Raw genomic sequence first — 21,794 nt, 5'->3', positions numbered from 1 at the left:
AGGCCCCATCTCCTTAATTTATCAAACTGTGTTCAGAATCTACATCTGCTCCTCGAAATGTCTAACAATTTCAAATCCTGTTCCGAAATCTGTCTTACCACTCCTCCTCTTCCTTTTCCTACTAATTCCAGTTTCCCATCACAATTACATTTTAGCCCCATTTCATTATCTGAATAATTTATATTATCTCACCACACATTTCTTCAATATCTTCATCATCTGCATTAAAACTGTGCCAAATATAATTGTGTTACTTATTGCATTGACAGTATGATGTATTTCATTGCTATTATACATTTGTATCAGTTTTGTGGAAGAATTGCGGCAACACTACATACAGATTATTATATCACTGACATCACGAACATTGCATGTCTCATTTAGATCATCATGATTCTGGAAGACTTACACAAGTAATTGTGCCAAATCTGAATAGTGTGTGCACCTGTTGGGATATTTTTTTCTGTGAATTTAATTTAAATTGGCTTTAAAAGTGATCAATTTACTGCCTACTTAGTCTATGAAATGAAAGAACAAACTGCAAACCTGTTTCTCTCTTGAAGAGGAAGCTACACAAAATTTACAATACACTGAGTTTTGTCGCCTTCTATCTATGTTTCTCTTGAGTGCTATTCTAGCAACTATAAAATTGGTACTCTTCTGCTGGATAGTTCGATTCTTTAAATTGTGTAATAAATTACATACATTTAACTTCATAAGCCACCCATATCCAGAAAGAGTTACTAATTATAGCCAAGAGCAAATCGTTATATTTTTCATGACAAATTATATAAGGATGCAATAACATCATTAAGCAAATGCATACTCTAATCTCTCCCAAGCCAATAAACAGAACAGTATTTCTGTGTAGTCACATGTGAATCAGCTAAAGATGAATGGTTGCCTTCTCTTATTAATGTTACTGCAAACATTAATTTGGTTTTCATCTGGCACAGGAACACTTAAATAAAAGAAAATATTGTAACAAAAATTTCGTTTTAAATAAATACGTCTCAACAAACTCAGGTCAACACAGAATAGAGGCTTTCAGAAAAATCTGATTTTGGTTCACTTTCACATGCTGTCGAGTGTCCAAAGTGTTTCATAAAAAGAGAAACACTACACCAATGCACAAATAAAAAAGAAAAGTCTGTTAGATAGGACTTGGAAACAGTATGAGAAGCTTACACAACACGCTTGAACATACTCCACACGCCATACTAAACAAAATGCCACCTAGTTAGAGATCTAAGATCTTGTTCAACAGAGGGCAGTAGTGCAGAACTTGCTAATTTAAAATTTAAAAGTACATCACAGTAACTACATATATTATTACAAGTTGTAGATTATACTTAGTCATGTGGAAATACCCAGACAAAATTAAATGTGGAAGGAAAGGAATATGAACTAAACACATGCGTGTTCACCACTAAAAAATAACACGTAAGGGGCACTGCACATGACAAAAATGAAAGCATTCCATCACAATACATAGAACTTTACTTAATAAAAAATACAGGCAATATAATAAACTTTAAGGGTTTATTCTTAAAATCAAAGATTACAAAAACTTCACATGGAGATAGTACAATAATCCTTCATTAAGGAAGTATGAAAGGATTTATTCATGGCACAAGAGTTATACATTTACAAATATTGCTCCAAGCGGCCACTTCCTGCTTCTGTACAGCCCCTGAGCCCACATTCCATACTTGTGCCATGTTGTGGGACACTCCTGATACGTTTCAATTTTGGGTCCCCTGCAACAAGTACACAGACTACAGGGCATTCAGCAGAAAATCGCAATCTCTACTCATCCTAAATTGCACAAAGCCATTTATCAGAAAAATGTTACATAAGTAACATCTTTTCTCTGTAATGTACCATACAAAGTGTATTGAAAGGTATGTTACAAGGTATGGTGGTTGGTAGGTTGATACCATTCGAGGATATCGTGCTAATAAAGCTGTGTTTGAAAACAGTTAGTTTGCGTGCTAATTGTCTGAAACATGGAAATGGATGTGCACAGTTTGGACAACACAAGCTAGGCAAGGAGAAAAGGACACAATGCACATTACTGTCTGTAACACAAGCTTCATTCACTTTAATAAGGTGTTCATTATGACTGCCACCAACTTGATACATTTTGTTTATCGCCTGATGATGTCTCCAACTACTGGAAAGATTTCTGGCATATCACAGATGACCCCAGCAGCTACTTGTAATCATGCCACATGATCTAGTGGTGACTCCATAGCTGTCTCATTTGCCAGGATTTTCATATAACCCCAGAAATGGAAATACAATGGTATCAGGTCTGGTGAGCGAAAGGCCAGGCTATTGGGCCTCTGCGTCTCCATCTGTTGCCAAATGTGTCACTTAAGTGGCCATGTGTAACACTGTCTAAGTGTGCTAGAGCACCATCCAGCTTGGTCCACAGGATACGCTGGATGTACAATGGCACCTAGTTCAACAATCCTGATAAGACCTCTCATAAGAATACAAGGTAACTGGGACCATCAGCGGGCAGAGGCATGATGTACAGGGCTATATGGTAATAAATGCAACCTGCTCACATACTGGCAGTAAAAACACTGGTGGTCTTGGATATGCACGCCATGAGGATATTCTTCCATCCAAACCTGGCTGTTTCTGATGTTGAACATGCTGTCCCCAATAAAGGTGCACTCATCAGAAAACAGGATACATCATATGAAATGAGGATCCTGCCTACTTTTTTTTCTTTTCTTTGAGGTGGCATCAGAAAAAGTTGACAAGGAACATCATAATGAGTTATCACATGAGCCTTCTGGACTTCAGCAGGATGAAAGTGCTCATCATGCAGAATGTGTCATGTGCGAGACAACTCTTTCTCAGAGTTGCTCTGCAAAATGCTGCCGCACAGCTTCAGCAAACTCTAGTTTACGGCTTTCCTGCAGGTGTCCAATTTGGTGACCATTAGGACACAAGCTGGCCGTTTCCTGTAAATGTCTATCCAGTCTTGCAAAAGTGGTGCGGGGAGTCTGTGATGTTGGGGTAATGGTCTTCATAGAACCAGCAAGCCTCTCAAGTTCCTTTGGGCTTCCCTGTACACAAGAAGCATGTTTATGTACTCTGCAACTGTGTACACAACTGCCTTTGTTCGTTCCAATCTTGTGAAAGCAACATGAACGGCTGTAAACTATGTACAGTATGAAACTACAGAACAAAAGACAGCACTGTATTTTACCACTGACTACGTAAGACTGTTGAGTTCTATGTATGTCATGTATCAAATGAAACAATCTGACCTCACAGTACCCACAGTATGCTCTCTGTTGCTTGTCTGCATTGTTCTGTTTATCTGTGATCCCATTTTGGAGACCCTATGTTTCAACAGTGTCAGATTGACTACAATTCACACAGTCTCCTTTACCCATTGCCTAGCATGTGTAGTCCAAACTGCCTATGTCCTCCAAATTTCAGACACACTAGTATGCAAACAAAGCATACTCGATGTTACCTATCTACCTACTCACCTATCAAGCACCATCTCTTGTAACATGCCTTTTGGAACACCCTGTAGAAATGAACTGACGCTATCTACATTGGACATGTCCTACAATTTTATACAACCTGTGAAATGGTGCAAATTTACTGTCTGAATAAAACTATATATAAATAAAAGCTCCAAGGTAAAGTTAGAAGATTTCTTTCATCATATTTATAGCAGATTTTCATAACAAGAAACCATACAACACAGAATTAACTACACAGGTGTTGCTTACTACACTGTTAACATTGGAGGGCCACTTGATGAGAAGAAGCAATTGGAATGGATGTGCCTGGAAAGAAAGAAGTCCTTTGGATACTACTTTTTAAAACACACACACACACACACACACACACACACACACACACACACACACACACACACACACACACACAGTACATATATGACAATTCTGTTTTTTAAATGTAGATTTTTACTTTTGCAATCTAGTTTGGAGGGGGAGCAGGGAGGGTGGGGGGTGTACTGAAAGTGTTACCTATCCCAAGGAACCTTAACAAAAGCAAAAAAAGACGATTTTCTATTTTTTGTGGCTGCATAGAGGTTTAATTTCAACACTGTGGATTGTTTTATTTTATAATCAGGCACTATTACTTACGCATAGTACATGAAACTGATGAAAACCCAGATAAGAATGACATAGGGCCATGTTCCCAAAACATAATATTGGTACCATTCAAAATTAGCAAATCACTTCATTATCTTCTTTTTTTCCCACATATATAAATCAGTAATATGAAATACGACTTTGCGAGGACTACTCAGGGGTATGTCACCATCAGATATGCCAACTAGCTCTGCAGATGGAGGGATTGAAAAACTGTAGCACAAGATAAAGGAAATTATTTTAGATAAAAGATAAACATTTAATTTTGATGGGAGACAAATTTTGTACTAGAAAAAGGAAAAGGTATAGAAAACAGTAGGAGAATATGGATTTCTGCTTACAGCATAATTTAATCACTGCTAACATGTGGTTTAAGTATCATGACAAAACGGTACACGTGCAAGAATCTTGTGGGCCTCTAAAGTTTCAGATATAATGGCAAGACAGATTTTGAAACCAGATTTTAAACTAACACAATCCCAGGGACAGACAATTTATTGGCTATGAAATGCAGACAAAATAAAGAAATTGCAAAAAGATAGGAAATTAGGGACATGTGACCTCATTAAATTGAAGGAACCAGAGATTGCTGAGGGTTTCAGAGGGAGCATCAAGTACTGTGACTGAATAGGGGAAAGGTATACAAGGGAATATGAATGGGTAGGTTCGAGAGATGAAATAATGCAGGCAGCAGAGTATCAAGTGGGTAGAAAGATAGGGCTCAACAGAAATTCTTGAATAACACAGGTGATAATTTAACTGACAAAAGCCTACAAAATGAGTGACAGATGGTGTAAAATGACTCAGCAGGAATGGAGATATATATATATATATATATAGTTACAAGTTTGACAAATGCATGGCTGCAGAAGCAAGTGCAACTAAAGGAAAGATATGCTACCTACAGAAAAATTGAAGAAACTGTTGGAAGAGAAAAAGCAGTGTTTGAATATCAAGAGCTCAGATGGCAGGCATATACTAAGCAAAGAAGAGAATGCTGAAGGGTGAGAGCAATATATAGAAGGTCTATGTAAGCGGAAAAATAAACTTGAGGACAATATCATGGAAAGAGAATAGAAAGTAGACGAAGATGAGATGGGAAATATGATACTGCGAAAAGAATTTGACGGAACACTGAAAGCCCGGAGTAGAAACTAGGCCCCTGGAGCAGATGACATGCCCTCAGGATTTTTGACATCCTTGAGAGAGAGAGAGAGGAAAAAAAAAAAAAAAAGAAAAAAAAAAAAAACCACACACACTTGTTGTGTGCAATATATGAGAGAGGAGAGATACCCTCAGACTTCAGAAAGAATGTAATAATTCCAGTTTCAAAGAAGACATGCCGACAGGTATGAATACTACCAAATGATCAGTTCAATAAGTCATGATTGCAAAATAATGACAAATTATTTATAGGAGAATGGAAAAACTGGTGAAGTACACCAAATCTATGTTTATAGCATTTACTTAGAGAAAGCTTTTCACAATGTTCACTGAGCTACATTCTTTGAAATTCTGCCGAAGGTAGAGGGATAAAATAAATTGAAGGAGAAAATGGTTATTTATGGGGTTGTACAAAAACCAGAATGCAATTATAAGATTCAGAGGACATGAAAGGGAAGTAGTAGTTGAGAAGGGAATGTGAGAGGGTTGTAGCCTGTCCCGATGTTCTATCTGTAAACTAAGCAAGCAGTAACTGAAAACAAGGAGCAATTTGAAAAGGAACCAAAGGTCACAGAGGAGAAATGCTAGGGTTGGCTAAAAAGTAGTGGCAACACTGCGGTAACACGAAGGATTGCATGAAAACTGTATGCAGCTGATAGGTCAGGTCAAGCAGTGCACTGGGTGGTGACAGCTGTGTTTGAATCAGTTGCAGTGTGTAATGTCAAAGTGCTGGAGGACAGTTCAAGCACCCTAACAGTTTGTTTAGGAAACATGGAAAAGTGTGGAGTTCAAGATTGAAGTGGTATGTAGTTTGACTGCATAACAATGATTTCGGGGATTGTGTTAAGTGTGTGGTGATGCACCATTGCCATATCATATGGCGTTCGGATGGGTGAAAGTGCTTTAGGATGGTAGGGATGTCATTTAACACCAGCCTATGAATAGAAATGACCTGGTTCTTATACTGAAAATGTGCACTGTGAACCAGCTGGTACCAAAGTGATGGATACTGTTATGTGACTTATTGTTGCTTATGACATCCATGTGTTAATCATGCAAAAGTTGTACTCCAGGGGTAGTCAGTCACTGCACCCTACTACTGCTATTTCTTGTGACATGACCTTTGCCCACACTGAGAAGAATGTGACAGCACCTTCTGGCATTGTATCTCATCACCCTTCATGACAATGCACGATTCCACATGATGAGCCCAATGCAAGAGTGCCTGCATACGTGGGAGTGGCAGGTACTGGAACATCACATACTCACCCTATATGAGTCCATGTGATGACCTGTTTGCCAAAATGAAGGAACCTCCTCATTGCACATAATACAACAAGATGTAAGGCACAACATACGGCATTCCTAGTGAAACATTGGCAGAGATGGACTTGTTGAAGATGTATGATGCTTAAATGTGTGTGGGGAGGGAGGTGGGGGAAGCTGATCAAGCTGTGGGACAACTATATCTGAGTACATAATAAAGTGAACGTCTATAAATAAAATCTAGTATGAATTCTAATAGTGCTGCCACTTTTTGTTATCAAACCCAAGTAACAACTTCAAAGTTTGCTAATAATACTGTAATTCTGCCAGAGATTTGGAAAAACAGTGAATGGAATGGATACCATCATGGGAAGTGATTGTAAACAATAAAAGTAAAACAAGGATAATGAAGTGCAATTGAATTAAACTGAGGGAAATAGATTATGACATGAAAATTTTATAGTAGTATATTGAGCATTGCTGTTTTTGCATTAAAGTAACTAATATTGGGGAAAGTAGAGAGAATATCTTGTGCAGACCAGCAACAGCAAGAATTGCATTTCTGAAAAATAAGAATTTGTTGACATCTAATATCAACTTAAATGTTAGGAAGTCGTCCTGAAAGTGTTTGTTATGAGTGCAGCCTTGTATGACTGTGGAATATGGGCAATGAGCAGTTCAGACAAGAAGCGAATAGAAGCTTTTGAAATATGTTGGTACAGAAAAATGCTGAAAATGGGATGAGTAGATCAAATAAAAAATGGGGAGGCACTGAACCTGTTAAGGTTTAAACTTACTAACTTACTTTATTATGTATGCACTGGATAGACTGGTAAACAAGAAGTAGAGTATCAGTAAGTCCAAGAGTAGTCCACATTCGAGGCAGTAGTTGTCACAAGCTGGCCAGTAATATGCACATCATATGGAGCATCAATGATAACTGCTGTTCTGAGTGGAGCACCTACTTAAATCAGGTAGGTTGGCCATAGGATCCCGCAAGGTGACATGGTGATCGCTTTGAGGGTGTGGCTTCTTTTGAGCATTTGTCTTGTGGGAGTCACTTGTAGCTCGGGAAGTACAGATCTATTTCAGACAGTCGTGATACCTCCATCTTGCTGTTCAAGCTGGTTACATCAGAATCGAACTGGTGGAAGAAGAAATTTAGCATACCACTTAAGTAATGCATTGGTTGATAGGACACATTCTGAGGCATCAAGGAATTGTCAATTTGGTAGTGGAAAGAAAGTGTTGGGGGTCAAAATTGTAGAGGAATACCAAGACTTTAGTAGGTTCAAATGGATGTAGCTTGTGGATTTATGCAGATATGAAGAAGGTAGCACAGAGCTGCAGCAAACCAGTGTTCAGACTGAAGTAGTTGTCAACAGTGACTGCAATGAATTTTCGCAAAATATATTTTAATATATTATACTACAAGGAATACAGATGGTTTGAAGTAAATCAGTGAATTTTACACTACTACTGTGACACTTTCTTTTCAATTTCAACATTGGCTCTCTACTGCAAGAGCGACACATTCTTTTTCTACTGATTGGTTCTTACTAGAGCTACCAGCTTACGATAAAATGTCATACTAAGTGCATACGTAATTACTATTAATTTACAGTATCAGATATCAGCACAGATTACAATTATCACTTGGCCCTGCACTAACAGCAACTTGTATGATTAACCGTGGATGAGCTTCTGTCTGAAGCTATTTATACAGCTGGGAAACGCAAATTTATGTCTGTGGAATTCTAAAGCTTTGTACCAGAGATGGTTAGTAGGAGGGAGAAAGAGTTTTCACTTATTTTAAGAGATGAAGACAGCAACAGTGACCTATTTTCATCCATTGTGTTACTTATGTTTGTACCCATTTTGCATCGGGTAGTTTTTATTAATAAAGCATATTACTTTACAAAAGTTCAAATAATAATAGAAGCAATGAACTGTATATTTATCAGAAAGCAGCAAGTGGATATAAACAAACACCAACACTAACTTAACATAATTACGGGTTACATGACTCAATTGACTGGATTGGGTTGAAGGAAACAGTGATATCCATATGCTGTGAGAGACATTCTCCCACGATGTTAAGTTTAAGGAAAAATCATCTGGAAGGGGGGAAAAAATTAAATGCACACAGCTGTAACTCATCTTGCATTTTCTTCATATCAGTCTGCTGCTACTTGTTACTGCATTTTTCTTTCTTTCTATGACTAGCCATTTTGGGTATCCGTAATTTATAAATATATTAACTAGTTTGACAAAGCAACAGTTTGACCTGGAAGTAATGCAGTGATATATATGGTGGTAAGAAACATTTAGTTCTCACTGCAGTATATATAATTCATCCCTTTTCCTTAATAGTTCAACAAGAGTCTGAAACAATGAGCCACAAAATTCCCACAATTTTTCTGTAACGTTGACACTATGGTGCCAAACCTGACGCGTATAAACACAATGTGGAGTAATACAATTGTGTATATGGACTGGAGAGGCCAAAATGCAAATGAAGTTTTATTTCAGAGCTTATTGTGATGCTATAAATACGAAAAGTAATTTTATAATGTGAGATAAAACAAAGTTTTCATTTTTAGGTAGTATTATTGATAACACACACAGAGAAAAAACACACTTTCTTCAAAGTGAATTAGAATAGTTTGTACTGACATCTGTATAGCAAGCCAAGACCACCAAAGGTTTAAGGAAAGTTCTCGGTCACCAATGGTGTTTATTTGTTCATTTAAAAAAGAATATTGTTTATAAAGTCAGAAAATTGGCACTATGATTCATTGCTGATGCAACAGTAGTGGGTGGAAGTGAACAATAATTGGCTTTTGTGCTAAATGTAATTTTACAAACAAACATAGGTACATGCAAGGCATAGAAGTAAGGACAAGGCACACAAAGTCTTTTGCATAGTTAAATAGTGTCTAATACCCAAGTATGTAAAAATTAAGCCTAGTTTTGAACGTATTAAATGAGTATAAAATCCAAATGCTGGTATGGTCCTTTGAAAAGTATATGGCTGATTAGCTTCTGCAAACTTGCCCTTTCAGAGGATGTGCTTTATCTGCTATGTTGTCACTGTCAACTGATATTAAGCCTTAATTTTTCTTTCAAGCTTTTCCTGGCATTTCTGCAGACTGCTTTCTGAACCATTTTCATACAGTGGTATTTTGATTGGAGTAACAATTCAGAAAAGGGCAAAAATCAACATTAAGTGTATTTATTTGGTCAGCAATATTATGTCCAAACAAAAACACTATATTGAACAATATTTGTAGTTACTACTACAAAAGATGGGCAAGGATACATCATGGCATTATATCCACTACTAAAGACAGTTGACTGGAATACTCTTTCAAATTCTAAAGGTGGCAGGGGGTAAAATACAGGGAGCGAAAGGCTATTTACAATTTGTACAGAAACCACATGGCAGTTATAAGAGTTGAGGGGCATGAAACAGAAGCAGTGATTGGGAAGGGAGCGAGACAGGGTTGTAGCCTCTCCCCGATGTTATTCAATCTTTATACTGAGCAAGTAGTAAAGGAAACAAAAGAAAAATTTGGAGTAGGTATTAAAATCCAGGGAGAAGAAATAAAAACTTTGAGGTTCGCCGGTGACATGGTAATTCTGTCAGAGACAGCAAAAGACATGGAAGAGCAGTTGAACGGAATGGACAGTGTCTTGAAAGGAGGATATAAAATGAACATCAACAAAAGCAAAACGAGGATAATGGAATGTAGTCGAATTAAATCGGGTGATGCTGAGGGAATTAGACTAGGAAATGAGACACTTTAAAGTAGTAAAGGAGTTTTGCTATTTGGGGAGCAAAATAACTGATAATGGTCGAAGTAGAGAGGATATAAAATGTAGACTGGCAATGGCAAGGAAAGCGTTTCTGAAGAAGAGAAATTTGTTAACATTGGGTATAGATTTAAGTGTCAGGAAGTCGTTTCTGAAAGTATTTGTGTGGAGTGTAGCCATGTATGGAAGTGAAACATGGGCAATAAATAGTTTGTACAAGAAGAGAATAGAGCTTCTGAAATGTGGTGCTACAGAAGAATGTTTAAGATTAGGTGGTTAGATCACATAACTAATGACAAGGTATTGAATAGGATTGGGGAGAAGAGAAGTTTGTGGCACAACTTGACTAGAAGAAGGGATCACAAATTTAGCATTCGAGGGCAGTGTGGACAGTAAAAATCGTAGAGGGAGACCAAGAGATGAATACACCAAGCAGATTCAGAAGGATGTAGGTTGCAGTAGGTACTGGGAGATGAAGGAGCTTGCACACGATAGATTAGCATGCAATAGCTGCATCAAACCAGTTTCAGGACTGAAAACAACAACAGTTTATGCAAGTACTTCCTTAACGTAAGTGAAAGAACATGTTCAAAACAGATGCTATCAAATATGAAACAATTTTGAGTGTGTTCGATTTCATAACAACAGACTGTCCCAGGAAAAGCTTTAGCTATTGGTGTAGTTACATTTATGTATTTTCGCCCCTTTCCTTTCAATTCAAAACATCCAATGGGGGAAAGGGTGTGGAATCATACCACCTACACAAGGAAAAATATTTGTGAAAAGATGTATCAAGTATGATCATCAAAATGAAATTACTTCACTATTAATACTTTAAAATCTCTCTCTCACTCACTCACACACTGGATCCACAGTATTCACTTTGCCATTATTGGAAAACGAGGTGATATTACAGTAAACCAGTACAGTGGTGACTAATGAAAATGCATCGCACTGTTGATACTTTTAGGTCAGCTGAGCATATACTATCAACCTCGATCATGCACTGACTCATAACCCAACCAAAGTGCTCTCACACCCATACGGTGGTCGACAAATACATGCGCAAGTCAGATACAGATGACTTGATGCCTTCCTTAATTTTTGTTTGCTGTTTGCAATTTCCATCAATTTAATATTTATTTTGCTCCTACAAAGCAGCTTGTAACTGGCAAATTTACATTACAGTTTCACAGTACTGTGTAGAAAAGTAGCACATATAAAATTAGAAATTTGGCCAGCCCTACATGGAATGAGCACTAAATTACAATTTATTAGGCACAAATTATGCCCCATATGAATATTCATTGAGGTTGTTTCATCAAGAGAATTCTAATTCACATTTTTACCAGCAACTTCAAATGGAATTGCAGTTATACCATTAGCAGTGCACAAAAAATGGCTCCTCTAACAAAGAAATATCACAATTTGTTGATGTCCAATCTGTCAACAATCTTCTTTCTCCATATACCATGTTGACGAATAAATGGTGGATGGACAGATCTGGAAAAAAACAGGACGGGATTAAGATTTAGTTACACAATATGATCACTAATAAATGTGGTTATTGTAATAGTATTATTAAAACTTTAAACAATGGAAAGTCCTGGATGGATTACTAATAATAATATAAAAAGGACAGATGGCTACTTGCTATGTAGAGGAGATGTTTAGTAGCAAACAGGCACAAGGAAAAGACCACTTTTCAGACGTGTGTGTGTGATGTATCTTCTCTACATGGTGAGTAGTAATCTGTCCTTTTCATTTGATTAAAACTTTGGAACAGATGCACTGCACTGCACTGCACCTATCACCAACTATGTCAAGTGATCAGTATGCTAGGTCTGGTAAAAATGTATTCATAGAAGCAATACACCATGACAAATTATTATCATCAATTGTTGCTGTAAACAGCTGTTAAGTGTGTCTAATGAAGAATATGTGAAATACTATGTCTGCTGAACATACTTTGTTTGTAAATGTACTAACACACTGCACATCAAAGGAAGTTGACGAAAGTATGATTCACTGAACATGTAGAAAACTGAAGCAGATGCAACACCTCAGTTAAAAGTATACTGAAATCCACATGATGACCACTGTTTTTTGGATCTCACAGGGCATCATACTGTGTAATTAGAAAACAGTAAAAAGTTACTATTCAATGTTACTGGATTGCTTGCTTAGTGATTTGAAACTATCAAGATCAAATGTACAGAACTGCTCTTATAAAATGCAACATGCCTGCCTACACAATAACCACTGTGATGTCAAAATTAATCAAGCTGCATTTAAAAAATGAATCCACATTCACCACATGGGAAAGAAATTTATATTCTGAGGCAGTGAAAAACTATTGACATCACTGGTTATTTTTGACAGTTTTGTTTTTCTAAAAACAGTTATTTACTGTGTATTTTTATTCCATTATTAATTAAACTGTACAACAAAATGATGCTTATAGTAAGAATATTTTTTGCAACTCCTCTGAACAGGCATAAATTATAAAAACAGAAATTTTAAAATGGCATTCTTCTTCAGCCTACAAATCTGTATTGAATAAAGCATGAATACCATTATTTTTTCTCATTTTTCCTGTCTCTATGGAGGTCAGCATTGTTATATATATGGGGTTTGGTGGTGTTAGTGGCATTTTTTGGCCAGATATTTGGTATATATGAACCATATCTATAACTTAGCTTTGTAACAATATTCAACCATTGATTCAGACTTAATAACATACCACGAGAATTTTAACGAAACACTCTTAGAACTGTGAAGATCATAAAACATTATCACTCTCAATAGCCATTAATTTTTGGTATCAGTAAGTGGTAGCACCTTTGAGGTACATACAGCTTGACATCATCTTACTGCAGACGAAATAAGATGAACTAGACAGTGCATGCCGTCTACACCTTCTAAAACATTTCTTTCAAGGTTATTCCAAAGATACTCTATGGGTTTTAGGTCACAAGACTCAGCACACCACTGTAGCAATTGAATACTGTCTCTTTCAAACTATTCAAACACTACTCTGGTAACATGATTTAGTATTATCATGCACATAGAGGAATTCAGCCCTGTACTCATGGGTGATCAGACACACCAATGGCTGCAAAATGTTTTAATTGCTCATGTGTCCTTTTACAAAAATGAGGTCTGGTTTCCTACTGGTCATTATTCTTCCACAGACCACAATAGAAACTCCTTGAAATTTGTATCTGCTGTAAGTTTCTAAGCCCTTCTCCATTACCTGGTTAACTACAAGTAAGAACTGTTTTTGAATCTGGTGGGACTAATCTGTAAAGAGGACTTGTCCTCACTGATCCACTGCTTGTTTCGAGTAACAGGAAATTTTAAAGACAGAGGCCTCCTTCACGTAGCACGTTTCTGAGAATTGGGTTGAAACAACTACATTACTTATCTTTTGAAAGGTACTTTTATTCTGGCAGTTAAAGTTCTTTCTCTCAAGACTCCAATGCACAATAATCTGTCTTGGCCTGCAGTGGTAACCCTTGGTTTTCTTTGGTGCCTTTCTTCTGGACTCACAAACTGTTGATAATGAGTCCATATTCTTGAAAATAGCCTCTTCCTGTATTTAGAGCCCTAGCAACAGCTTGTGTTCTCCCATTTTCAGTTATTGCAATCGCCTTAAACATTTCATCACAGTTTAAATGGCAATGCTCTTCCGTCATTGAATCTATTATTAACACAGTTATGTCCCCTGCTATAAACACAATTTTTTTCCAATATAACAACACAAAATAACAGCATTGGTTACTGCGGTAACAATGGAGTGGCAAATGACCAGCAGCTACTTAATAGTCTCTTCCATTCAGTTTTGTCAATTTTTTAAATACTTCCAGTTTTGTGGCTGTTCTTCGGACAATTCTGATGTGTCTATCAGAAACGTATTTCAAGAGCCACACTGAAACTATTACCTTAAAATATCTTTCATTGCATATAGGAAATATTCTATGAATATAAACGATGTTTTCTTTTGATTTCAACTTTTCCTAATTTTGACCAGTCTTTAAATAATTGTGTAATGTGAACTGTCATTTGCAAATGAAATTTCAGAAATAAGAAAGAAATTTTTTGTCTACTGATGTTTAATCATTACTGACTTTCCTCTGCACCATAATTTATTTGCAAAATATTACTACCTGCTACCTACAGTTATCTCTCTCTCCATTAAGTTAACTGTCATCAAAATTTAACATACAGCATACACCACTTCCCAGGAAAAAAACTTGTTCTTAACACCCAGTATGTGCTTACCTGTAGTGTATGCTGCAGACCCTCCAACTATCTCACCATTGCTGAGATACCTTCATGATGCCCTCAGAATACTAATCAGATCCTATAAATGTAATTCATACATATCACTGGAAAATTCACTCAAACACATACAATGTTCGTATCACCTTTTCAATTAAGTACCTAACTACAAACTTTTTAATTCATTTCAAACTATAATACAACCTTGTTTTTCACATATACTTTTAGGAAAACTTACACTTTCAAGCAGAAATGCAGGACTATGGGAAGCCATGTCGTATTAGCATTATCACCTCCAGGCCCCCTCATCCTTTATGGTATCTGCCACAGTACCTCAACTCCTGATGACCTACAGCACTGAGAATGAAGATTGTGTTTTTAATTAGTAGAAACAGATACCAGGGCTTTTTAGTCTGATTGTTATGCTAAATAAATTTTCTTAAACATCTTAATCTAACAGCAAGCACGTAGAATCCAAGACTAACTTACGGAGAAAAAGACAGTTGTATAATACATACTGGGCAAAATTGCAGCTAATCCATTGACAACATTCTTTAATACTGACTGGTCAATACCTCTATGAACATTTTAGCCCCCCCCCCCCCCCCCCCACCATATGTTACTAAAACTGATGTGTCCCATAACCCAATATAAATTTGCAATACTTCGAAGACAAACCAATAAGAAATGAAGCTTATACATGAAGTGTGCCATCTAAACTTAACATTTATACAATGCAGAGAGTTTTATAACAGGTAAAAGCAATGTTTGTATAGGGCAACTACTGGCTTATTATATAACAACATTCCTCCTATGTCAGATTTTACTCCATGACTAAGCACTGGGCTCAGGACAGAATTCCAGTGTGTAGCTATTTCTGAAGGGGAGCAAATGACCGTTCTCTCATGATGAGATGCACAATGATAATGTGTAAGGTTTTTGGATTTGTAAAATTTAAAAAAACTTTTGAGCACCATAATAGAACTTTTTACTTATTAAACTTAGTGCAAATAGCATTTATTCTGTATGTAATTTCTTGGGCAGAGTGGTACTGCATTTCGTTCGTTCTTAGTCGGGAGAGGAGGATAAATTTTTGCAAGCCCAAGACGGGTCTACCAAACTAGCTGCCTCCTAATTCTGAGGAATAGGAAAATAATTATTTTATTATCACTACCAACTCGCTACCTTTCTGTCACAATACCTACCTAATCTCCCATTTCTTTCAGATACAATGTTACAAGGGGACTGATGACTACAGGTGCTCAGAGCCATTTGAACAATGTTACAAGGTCTGTTCTCAAATGTGCTTTGGAAGAGTACACTGACCTACACAACCCAATACGAAACTGATGCATTTTCTAATCAAATTATATTAAAGATAATCTGTGTAAATACCCCATTTGTTTTCACGAGTAACCATGGTTTATTTACTTTGATACCAGCACTGCAAAAATAGACATGCTTGTTTCTCCAGAAAGAAGTATTCTGCAAATATTAATGGAAGATAATCCGACAAATTCTGGCTCACAAGGCCCATTTACATTTATAATTATTCCTTGAATTTGTGAACATATAACTCCGACATATTTTACCATTCCAACATTTTTCACATATCAATCCACCAAAACCAGCTACAGAAATAATATTCACAGCTGATAACTAGTTTTGATCACAGAGATCATTAGTTGACCATGTTGTGCATATATATAGGGAATTTCATTAGTTTTATGTCAATCAACAGATACCGTCGATCTGAACTAGTTGTCAGCAGTCAATGTATACAGCAGATTAATATTTTAAAACATTATTAGCCTTGCACTTATTTACTCTAAAGAGTATGTCCAGAATCCATGTGAACTGTTGCACATCAGCCAAGAGCAGAACTCGAGACTCTGGTTTAAGCTGTATGCACAAACATCCACATTTGTTCCTGCCACCCTTGCAGACACTTATGTACAAAAAGAATCATGGTTGCCACCTCAATTATGAATGCGCTGATTTATATTTATTGCTTCTAGAAGCAAGTTTTCCTGAGTAAATGAATTTGGGGAGTCCAGACATTACACTGATACCTAACTGAAAAACCATTCATCCCTGCAACAATTAATCCAAATACAAGAGATTACAGGTAAGGCACACGAGGGACCACTACAAGGCCTACCATAAGAACACACACCCATTTCTTCCTAACATAAAAATCTCTTCAAATTTTGTGCTAAATTGTATATTGGTATAAAATGTCACCTCAACATAGCACAAGTTATGGAAATATATTTATTTAATCATTGTTTAGCACAGTTTGGAAAGTTTTCTTTACACTAGTTTCTCTTGTAACTACCTACTTACACAACTAACTTTATATCAGAACCAAAATCTAGTTGCAGTAGGGACATCCAACCTGCACTACCCATTTACTTCCTGTCTGCAAAGTATCTGGAATACTGGGGGCTCAAAAAACACTGAAATGCGACATGTGATATATATATGTATATATTTCAAAATCAAATATGAAAAATACATCATTATTACAGATATCTATGTATTTCAAACGGTCCACGTTTATGTATGATTGTGTGTATGTATCTTCAAAATACCATTTACACACCTGTGAGTTAATTCTACAATATTTGAATTTCCATAAAACATAATTGCTACCATTTATACATTGAAAATATTGCAGATGTGTCTTAAAAGTAATATGAATAACAAAGAGCAGCCTTTTATCTTATACAGTTCCACCAAGAAAGCAAGACAATTCTCTCACTCCTTTCCACACTTCAATGAACTGCTTTTCTTTTCCAGTTATTTGCTTACCAAAAATCACGCCTATCTCAAGCTTTAAACACCAACAAATCAAGCCTTACCTAATATGTTTCTCTGTATCAAAATACACAAATTTCCAATTATCAACAGCAGCAACTGTCCATTATGTGTCACCTCTACTCTTTGCCCACCTCAAAACATCTGTTTGCCTAAACCTATCAGTATTTGATTTGAAACTATACGAGAGAATATATTCGCACAATATTTCAATTCCTATCCATTATTAAAATATTTCACCTGTTTGACACTAATAACTTCTTGAAAGGTCATTGTATAATGAACTCTGACAACTGAATTACTTGGTTCATTGGGAGAATTTAAAAAAGTTTTATAAACTGCATAAATCAATATGGGGCTCAAATACTTGCTAACAATAAAACTAAAGTAAACAGTCTAAAAGAGGCAAAGAATACAATTGTCACTCTCCATGATTATCTTGCTGAATTTGTAATACATTAAGTTAATAACTACTCTGATTATATGATCTTTCAAAAAATTTGATGGTATCACCTGCTTTAAAGCATGATCAGTGACACTTTACATACAAAGTATGTGATGACTAGTGTAAGTTATAGGAAACTTAAAAAGGTAAAAATGCTGAAAACAGGTCATACAAATGTTTTCATAGATAGCTCCTCATTTGCACAATCGTCTTCACACAAACTGAAGAGAATGACATGTTGAAGTCACAGTAGGACCATAATTTTGATGAACAACAAATAAGTTATCAAAACTTCTGTTTTTAAGTTGCTGTATAAAATGTCTGATGGGAAAGTCTGCCTACAGTTCACTAAACCAAAATAGGACATGTCTAATGCATGGACATGTATTACATTTCCAGTAATCTGATTATGTGCTTTCAGTGGGCAGTATTAACAGGTGTTTCGTAAGTTATGTGCCCGATGACTCCCAAGTACATTCAGGCATTATTTGTACAAAAGCAAGACTGAGTTATGATATTATGTTATGTAGGTAATTGGACTTCGACATCAGAAAAGCACACAACTGAACACAATAATTCTAACTTTACACAATAACTTTTGTACTGTAAAAACAAGCAAATGTCAAAACACACACACACACACACACACACACACACACACACACAAAATGGCCAGCCATCCAATCCAACTACTTTCACAGTCACATTAAATAAAAAAAGAATAAATAGCCTATCTTTCAAACCGATATATATTTAAAATTTTGCAGAAAACAAAAACCTACCTTAGAATTTCAAGGATTTTAACAGTGGTATCAGTGTAGCTTCTTATTTACAATGGTGTATATTTTCAATAATGTTACAGTGAAAATAATACTAACATATGTACAAAGAGACAAATATGACTTTCTAGAAGCACATTATACAAATATAGAATAAATGCAATATTCCTCATCTATAAAACACTTTATACTCTTATCACGGCGTTTCTTGGAGCCGTTTCAGGAGTTTCTCCTACAACAAATTCTGAGCCATGAACACGTTATCGTAGTATGACGCTGACAAATATGATGTCCTGGTGTTAGTGATATCTTTCGAATTTCATCTCCAGTCTCGAGGCTGCTAATTTTAGTTTTGGTGAAATTTAGTAAAGAATAAAACGCAAATCAAAACTCTCATAGATATCAATAAAAATTGAATTCGCTTCAGAAACTTTAATAAATATTATCGACTGAATAAAACGACGAAGGGAGACACTTTGCACCAGGCAAATTTTCAACTGCTGCGGCTTGCACGAAACTTTCGACATTTGAACCAACTTTGATAGTACTATTACTAGTCATAAATGAATTTCTCCCTCAGCTCAGTCTTCTGCTAACGCTTGCAATTTTGTTGCGATAAATACTTTAAGGGGACAATATTTAACAGAGATTCCATGGTTTACCTTTAATCGAGGTAAGACTGATTAAAATCTAACCATATTAAAGTCACAAAGCACAGTACTCTGAGAATCTAATACTATTCTTTCGCTAACAAAACATTGACAATCAAAACGTTACTGGAAAACAAGATGCACCGGATAAAGCAGTACTAGTAGTTCTCAGTCAGATTAAGAACATCAATATGTAAATATTGAAAGCTTACACTTATTTACTTTCTTCACTGTCCATTTCGCTACTCTCCAGCCGGACAGAACTGCTGCCTTGTGGTACAGCAGTTTCTGGCTCGGGCTCTGCCGCAAACACTTCTGTTAACGAACTACCATTCCTTTGAATTTGGTCTGAATTTTTGTGCTCTTCACTGTCAATTTCCTCTCTCATATCTGCAGTCCCCTCATGTGCCGGACTAATAGGGACATCAGCTGTCGATTTGTCAAACTGAACATTTTCCGGATTTTCGCGGCCAGTGGCATCGATTTCTTCATTTTCGAATCTCACTGCATCAGTCTCTTCACAGTCTTCCATCTCATGTTCACTTTCCGAAGAATCACTGCCTGTTGAGCATGAAGACGATGAACTATCACTTTCTGAATCCACAGACGAAACAGTCGAAGAATTTCTTTTCATATAAGAACGAAGATGATCGTTCTCCCTTCTAAGATGATCGTTCTCTCTCCGCAACTGTTCGTTCTCGAGTTGTAACCTTTCAAGTTCCGCTGCATCCGCCACTCGTTCTTCCGATACACTGTCGGCGCTCACCTGATTCGTAACCCGGTTGCCTTCAAGAGATTTCACTCTTGTCTCCAACATTTCAACCTTCTCCTCCAGCATCAGACATTCTTGAATCAGTTGATTTTTCGACATAGCACTTATCCTTTCTGCGTGGAGATCTTCATAAGTATTTGTGAATTCTTTACTAAGAAATTCGCCTTCGTCTTCCGGCGAGGAATAAAAATAATCATCCTCCGAATCCACGCTAAAACTCGAATCTCGCGCTCTTGGTGGTCGTTGTACAACCGGGACATTTCGAAGATGGTCATCCAATCCCTGAAGATCGTGATCCGCCATCAAAAACTGTGTCGTGTTAAACGGCGCTTCTGGCTGTCCATACGCATATACTTTAGATCGTCTGTTATTTGTCGAACGCTGTTTATCATCTTGCCAAAGACGTGAATACGGTTTCAACCTGCGTCTCTTCGGCTTTCCTCTTCGAGTCTTCTTTCGCTTTCTGAATGCAGTACCTTCACCATTTGTATTAGCGGTGTCTTCTTCCTTTGGCCCGCCATCCACTTGCGCGTCTGTCGACTGCATATCGGGGAGGTTTTCAATACGACGCGCAACGTCACTCGGTTCAATTTTCAAACAAGCTTCTGCAATAGATTCTGCAACTGCAACGCCTCCAGACATTTGTAAACAGTTAAAAGGAACAGTTTCTCAAATTTTTAACAATGAAATTTACCAATAAACGACAGCGAAACTCACTAAACGCAAGAGCAGCAAATATGTCTGCCGTTCTCACCGAACTCCGATCGCCATCTTACCTAAGCTCTCCCACATAACCAGCACAGCGCCAGCTTGATCGTTAAACCGGCCTCTTCATGCCCAGCGCTGCCAACCACAGCCTTCTAAATCTTCCATAGTCGACCGTAAAAGCCGTGATTTCAAACTACCTAAAACGACTGCGTGCATATAAAAAACATTGCCTACATGTCTTTTGTAAACTTATATTTCATTTCATTACCGTAAATGATCTATAAATTCAACAATAGTAAGAAATTGCATATATTTTGTAGATAAATTAAAAAGTTGCAAGACGAATAAAGTGTTCACAAATTACATTATAGAGAATCTAACGTAGATAAAACTAATACTTCAACTCATCTGAAATAGAAATTAATATAGGTCTTATGAATATAATGGCATTTTGACGTACAGTCTGTATTTCGTAAAATAAATTGACACTAAGGGATAACTTTGGAAGGGCGACGCACACAATTTATTTCTGTATGAAACTGGCTTTATTGTTCTGATAAAATTATTAAAGTTCATATATCTCCGATATAAATATTTTGTTTCGCATTAAATTATTGTATTGCGAAACAAATTGTATTTAATTTTTGTGGCATTCTTCAATGTATCTAGATAATATTATTATATTCTGTATCCCACAAAATATTACCATTAAGTTCTGTTAATTCCTGTCCAACAGAATATTCTACGTATGCTGCACCATGTCACGTGGGATAAAAATTCACACTGTCGTTGGTATGAGATGTGCTGAGACAAAGCTTGTCGCCCTCTGACCCATAGTAACGATAATATTACACAGTTTTCGGTAACTTTATTTGAAACTGAGGCACTGTTACATGTTGCCACTTTCCATGTGCTTCACTGATTGTCTTGTTC

At 36.6% G+C, this 21,794-nt stretch overlaps 1 protein-coding gene across 8 annotated transcripts; it reads right to left on the bottom strand.

Annotated features, from left to right (window-relative positions):
• Positions 1–1,482: 1,482 nt before the first annotated feature.
• On the bottom strand, positions 1,483–21,015 carry LOC126278254 (protein HEXIM1). Of its 8 annotated transcripts, none has more exons than XR_007550679.1 (5): positions 20,930–21,015; positions 14,926–15,044; positions 14,688–14,769; positions 11,783–11,906; positions 1,483–1,760 (listed from the first exon to the last, which is right to left on the bottom strand). XR_007550679.1 is itself a non-coding variant. In XM_049978255.1 (5 exons), the coding sequence occupies exon 1, from the start codon at positions 20,793–20,795 to the stop codon at positions 19,596–19,598; it is 1,200 nt and encodes a 399-aa protein (XP_049834212.1). In that variant the 5' UTR covers positions 20,796–20,923; the 3' UTR covers positions 1,483–1,778; positions 11,753–11,906; positions 14,688–14,769; positions 14,926–15,044; positions 19,594–19,595. The 8 variants fall into 8 exon arrangements, 5 of the variants coding, with proteins under 5 accessions (XP_049834212.1, XP_049834209.1, XP_049834210.1 ...); XR_007550677.1 differs by having other exon boundaries at positions 20,871–20,970; XR_007550678.1 differs by having other exon boundaries at positions 20,848–20,934.
• Positions 21,016–21,794: the final 779 nt, after the last annotated feature.

The sequence above is a fragment of the Schistocerca gregaria genome, chromosome 6 (assembly GCF_023897955.1).
Source record: "Schistocerca gregaria isolate iqSchGreg1 chromosome 6, iqSchGreg1.2, whole genome shotgun sequence".
NCBI classification, from domain to species: Eukaryota; Metazoa; Arthropoda; class Insecta; order Orthoptera; family Acrididae; genus Schistocerca; species Schistocerca gregaria.
Note: the sequence above shows the minus strand (reverse complement) of the source record. Positions and strands in the feature narration are given on the sequence as shown.